The 6,000-nt window shown below is 43.2% G+C and overlaps 1 protein-coding gene across 1 annotated transcript in view; it reads left to right on the top strand.

Annotated features, from left to right (window-relative positions):
- Window positions 1-6,000, top strand: part of LOC115150034 (sodium- and chloride-dependent taurine transporter) — a 38,805-nt gene that overhangs the window by 10,121 nt on the left and 22,684 nt on the right. Inside the window, exons 2-4 of the mRNA XM_029692908.1 lie at window positions 723-952; window positions 2,673-2,807; window positions 5,153-5,387. Coding sequence (XP_029548768.1) covers window positions 724-952; window positions 2,673-2,807; window positions 5,153-5,387 — 599 coding nt within the window. The 5' untranslated portion in view covers window position 723. The remainder of the gene's footprint in view (window positions 1-722; window positions 953-2,672; window positions 2,808-5,152; window positions 5,388-6,000) is intronic.

The raw sequence follows: 6,000 nt of genomic DNA, 5'->3' as shown, positions 1-6,000 counted from the left end.
CACACCTTTCTCTGCCTCATACACACCTACACCTTCCTCTGCCTCATCCACACCTTCCTCTGCCTCATCCACACCTTTCTCTGCCTCATACACACCCACACCTTCCTCTGCCTAATACACACCTTCCTCTGCCTCATACACACCTTTTTCTGCCTCATACACACCCACACCTTCCTCTGCCTAATACACACCTTCCTCTGCCTCATCCACACCTTTCTCTGCCTCATACACACCCACACCTTTTTGTAAGACACTGTATTTCAGTCAGTCTGTGTCCTGCTCTCAACAGCAAATACTTGAGATATTCACTTCAGCTCGTTCCTCAAAGGACAGATCACTGAGCAGCCCAAACTGGGTCGTATTCATTCGCTCACACCATAGAAAATAAGAGTTTCTTATTGGACAAGTTGAGTTAGTCCCTCCCTTTATCTGTCTGTTTTCTTCTGTTTGGTGCCTAATGAATAAGACCCTCATGTTCAGGCGTCTATGTAGGTCAGTCATTTACACAGATGGACCCCCGTTCACCATGAAGTGTGGTGTTTTTTATTCTTGAACATATTGCAGCAAATTTGGGTGGGAATAAACCCAGGAACCCATAAATCCAATTGACAAGGATGCTAGGAGTTGTGTTAAGGTCATTACGATATCAACTCACCTCAGATGAACTCTATCTAATAATTGACTTCCCCCCCACTCCTTCCTTCTCTCCCTCCCTCCCGCAGCATGGCACAGAAAGAGAAGCTCCAGTGTCTGAAGGACTTCCATAAGGACACGCTGAAGCCTTCCCCAGGGAAGAGCCCGGGCACCCGGCCCGAGGACGAGGCAGAGGGGAAGCCCGTCCAGAGGGAGAAGTGGAACTCCAAGCTTGACTTTATCCTGTCCGTCGCTGGCGGCTTCGTGGGTTTGGGGAACGTCTGGCGTTTCCCATACCTCTGCTATAAGAATGGCGGAGGTGAGTTTCTGTCTCCTATACAGCTACTAACTAGGACATGAATGGTGAAAGGGAATGAAGCCATTCCAATTCCATCTCTGTATTCTAAGATGTTCGGGGTCAATGACGCTATTGCACTGTGACACATTCATGTAAACAGAAGATGCAGAGGGCTGTGTTCAAGGGGGTTATTAATTCAAGTCATGAGAGTGGGCTAGTACAGGTCAACAGCTAGCACCCAGCTAGCACATTATGTTCTGAGAACCATATGTTTCTTAGAGTTTGGTGAGAGCGTGGATCTATGGTTATTTTGCATACAACCTTCCCGCATCTTTCTGGGAATGGTGTAGGATAGTTGCTTGGATTTGGAACATTCACAGCACATTTAAGTAACTTGACAATTTTTTTTAATTTTCATGGTATTTCATTACTTTAACAGAATGTTTCCTAAAAGTTCAAACATGTTTAGATGTAATTTTAAAAAAATTGTCATGTTCTAGGAACATTCTCCAACTGGTTTGACATTGGGAATGTTCTCACATAGTTCCAAGAACGTTAAGAAACAACGTTCTTCTGTGGGAATTTCAGACCTTCAGCATAACATTTCTACAGGTTTCCTCATGATTCTATATAAAGTCATGTTCTCAGAACATTAAGAAAACTTTCCATAAAAAAACACAAGAAAACATTAACAACGTTCTAAGAATGTTATTTAAAAACATATATATTCCGTTCTTAGCATCAACAAAACTCTCTCTATCCTCCATCTTGTTAAGTGTGTTCAGCTGTGTTGGCCACGCCCAGTAATTGGCCACACCTGATCTTATTGAGTGCGTGTTTCCTTTGAAATGGGGTCTGATTGAATAGAGAAAAATTAACAGCTTTGTATGAGTTAAAAAAGCATGGTAGAGCCATCCAACAGAAGATCATAGGTTCGAATCTCATTGATGCCGTGCCACAATAAAAAAATACGTGTTTCCATGATTAAAAATACATGTGTTTCCATGATTAAAAATACATGTGTTTCCATGATTAAAAATACATGTGTTTCCATGATTTAAAAAAATACATGTGTTTGCATGTGTCCTATCTGTGCTTGTAGTTAAAAACAGTTAACCTTAGCTAGCAGTGTTATTAAAAGTCTTATTCAAACATTCAGTGAAAGTTTTAAGGAAGTTATTCAAAAACCTTAAAATAACCTATAATTTCCTTCCTCAGAACGTTAATAAAACCTCCCAGGAAACCTTCAGGGAACCATAGTAAAATATTCTCATAACTTCCCTGCAAGCTAAAAATGTACATTCCCAGAACAGGCGAAATGTTCACTTCTTTTCTCAGAACATAAAAAAAAAAGTTCCGTTTTACCGGTCAGGAAAATTATGGCTTCGTTCCCAGAACCAATGGGAAACCAAAAACGTACGTTCCCACAACTTCCAAGGAACCAAATGTGCTATCTGGGCAGTCTCTCTGCATGCAACCATGGTTCCTTTACAGCTGCTATCTAGGTCTAGAACATGAAGGTTTTACAGCTTAAAGCCATTCCAATTGACTAACCATTCCATGGTTGACTTACTTGACTAACAAATTAATGTCCTCCATCTCACTCCCTTCTAACATTACTGAGGTAAAATGATTTACCGTAGTTACTCTCTTGATTCACACGTACTTCATTGGTTTTGACCACATTTGTTTTTCTTGAACCTGACACATTTGTTTATATATTCGTCTTCTCCTCCTCCAGGTGCATTTCTCATCCCGTACTTCATTTTCCTCTTCGGCGGAGGTCTACCTGTGTTTTTCCTGGAGGTGGCCCTCGGACAGTACACCTCCGAGGGTGGAATCACCTGCTGGGAAAAACTTTGTCCCATCTTTACTGGTGAGTACATTCTTAGTTATTATTTAAGGTTTCCCTCACAAAACAAGTTTCTACCCTCAAGGTTATTTCCTAGTTAAATAAATATTAAATTAATAAAATCTTTATTTACACAGGTCAGCTAATCAAAAAACAGAATCTTATTTGCAATGACGACCTGGCAAGAGTAGCTAGAAGAGAGGGACATGCTAGGTCAAATCGGGTCAATGACCTTCAGCCGAAATCAAATGATTAGTAAATAATTGTTGCACAGGTCAATCATCTTATTCATACCAGCCCAGGCCAGGAAAGATACCACACATTTCATTACACTGGCTCTGCCTCGCCCACACCGACTCCATGGTAGTCCAACCAACAACTAGCCTTATTTTGATACTGCCTGGTTGCTAGGCACCCTATACTGCAGTTGCATCCTGTTCCCTTTGGACTCCCCTCCTCTCCTAACTGCCAACTAACTGCAAATCACTGCCAGCTGATATGCCCTGGCTTCATTAGACATTACACACTCTGTACTGAGAGTTGAGGGAAACTGAAAGTGTACTTTACTCATGCCACTCAAACAATGTGCTTTGTCTTACTACCCAGCTATCTTCTGATATTTTCTTAGGGAATGTCGTCGTCCCCCCACACACACACTGAGCCCTTGAGACTCAGCCGTGCCGTGTACATAGTGTGTTGAATTAGAGGTTGCTATGGCACCAGAGCTGGAAAACATCAGAGAGATGCCTATCAATGAGGTCTGACCCAAGAAGGAGAGAGACAAACAGACATCTTATAAACAGAAAAGAAGACAGCGCTAGTAAGCTGTGTATGTATCAGTCTAGATGGCACGCTATAGGCTGACATGCTCTGTCTGTAGACATAGGCTGAGTCTTAATGGCATCCTATAGGCTGAGTCTTAATGGCATCCTATAGGCTGAGTCTTAATGGAACCCTATAGGCTGAGTCTTAATGGAACCCTATAGGCTGAGTCTTAATGGCACCCTATAGGCTGAGTCTTAATGGAACCCTATAGGCTGAGTCTTAATGGCACCCTATAGGCTGAGTCTTAATGGCACCCTATAGGCTGAGTCTTAATGGCACCCTATAGGCTGAGTCTTAATGGCACCCTATAGGCTGAGTCTTAATGGCATCCTATAGGCTGAGTCTTAATGGCATCCTATAGGCTGAGTCTTAATGGCATCCTATAGGCTGAGTCTTAATGGCACCCTATAGGCTGAGTCTTAATGGCACCCTATAGGCTGAGTCTTAATGGCACCCTATAGGCTGAGTCTTAATGGCACCCTATAGGCTGAGTCTTAATGGCACCCTATAGGCTGAGTCTTAATGGCACCCTATAGGCTGAGTCTTAATGGCACCCTATACGCTGAGTCTTAATGGAACCCTATAGGCTGAGTCTTAATGGCATCCTATAGCTGAGTCTTAATGGAACCCTATAGGCTGAGTCTTAATGGCACCCTATTCTCTACATAGTGCACTACTCGACCAGGGCCTGTAGGGTAGTGCACTACTTGACCAGGGCCCTATGGGAATAGGGGAACTGTTTGGGACGCAGACAGGCACTCACCTCCAGCCAAACCAAACCAGGCCAAGCCTCACTCTAACTCTCTCTATTTGTATAATACATTCAGATAAGATGAGACTGGTTGTCAGAAAAACAAGCTGTTACTTTTCAGCCCTGGTGGCTGCCTGCCTGAATGGATTGGTGGGGGTGGCCCAGTTTCATTTTCATTAAAGGGAAGTGACAGAGGGTGACAGTGGGAGAAGAGGAGGGAGGGAGGCAGGGAGAGACAGTTGGAGAAGGAATGAGGAAGTAACAGAGGGTGACAATGGGACAAAGGAGGGAGGGAGGCAGGGAGAGACAGTTGGAGAAGGAATGAGGAAGTAACAGAGGGTGACAATGGGACGAGGGAGGGAGGGAGTTAGGGAGGGAGGGAGGGTTCCAATGGGACGAGGGAGGGAGGGAGAGACAGTTGGAGGGAGGGGAAGTAACAGAGGGTGACAGTGGGATGAGGGAGGGAGGCAGGGAAAGGATGGAGGGAGAGATAAAGGGAGGGAGGGATGGAGGGAGACATAGTGAGGGAGGGAGAGGATAGAGGGATGGAGAGGATGGAGAGTAGAAGGGAGGAGTGGAGGGAAGGGGGAGGTAGAGGAGGGGAGAGGAGATTTTCATGTCCTACAGCCAAACGATTACAACAGCATTCAAAACATACACGTGTTAACTGCAAAATATAGCTACATTGGATTCCTTTATATCAAATCTCCCTTTGTAAGTGTTTTTGTACAGTATACATTTGTCTCTGATGTCTGGCATGCAAGATTAACATTTATGTGACCTTTCCCCCCAGGTATCGGCTATGCTTCGATTGTGATCGTGTCCCTCCTGAACATCTACTACATAGTGATCCTGGCCTGGGGTTTGTACTACCTGTTCCAGTGCTTCCAGCCGGAGCTGCCCTGGGCCAAGTGTAAGAACCCCTGGAACACAGACCGCTGTGTGGAGGACACCGTACGTAAGAACAAGACTCTGATGCTGGCCGCTAACATCACCAACTTCACCTCGCCCGTCACCGAGTTCTGGGAGTGAGTACAGTAACTTTTAAAAATGTTTTTCACTTTTATCTACTGTATACAGGTGACATATATTCATTTGACCCAGTTTAACCACAGCAGGAACATAATCCTGCAGCAACAAGAAATGTGAATTATTATGTGATTATAATTAATGGACATATTTTGTAAGGGGGTTAATACATTTTTTTGTTAGGGCAAATCAAGTCTTACATTTTAAAGTGGAAATTACAAACTTTAGAAGCCTTTTTTAAACCTTGAATACACTACAAGTTTGCATTTGGGAAACAGAGGACAAACCGTCGATGTATCAGCAGATTTACGATTCTTGCAACAACAGGATTGTCCAATTAAGATACGGCATCTGTACAGAATAGTCTCACTGAGTTCTGGGAGTTAGTACAGCACTGGAATATAGTATAATAATATATAATCATTATTATGATTATATCAACCAATTTATCAACCAATCCCATACTATAGTTTGGCGCGACTATAGTATGGGATTGGTTGAAGCTAAATTCAGTTTAAATTCAGATATCCCCCTAGAGTCGATTGACGCACCGGTTACATAAAGAAATCCCTATCTAAATGTGTAAGTTTAAACTAGAGATATCTATTTTTT

This window comes from Salmo trutta, chromosome 16 (assembly GCF_901001165.1).
Source record: "Salmo trutta chromosome 16, fSalTru1.1, whole genome shotgun sequence".
In the NCBI taxonomy this organism is placed as follows: Eukaryota; Metazoa; Chordata; class Actinopteri; order Salmoniformes; family Salmonidae; genus Salmo; species Salmo trutta.
The sequence above is the reverse complement of the archived record's forward strand: the minus strand, read 5'-3'. Positions and strand labels throughout refer to the sequence as shown.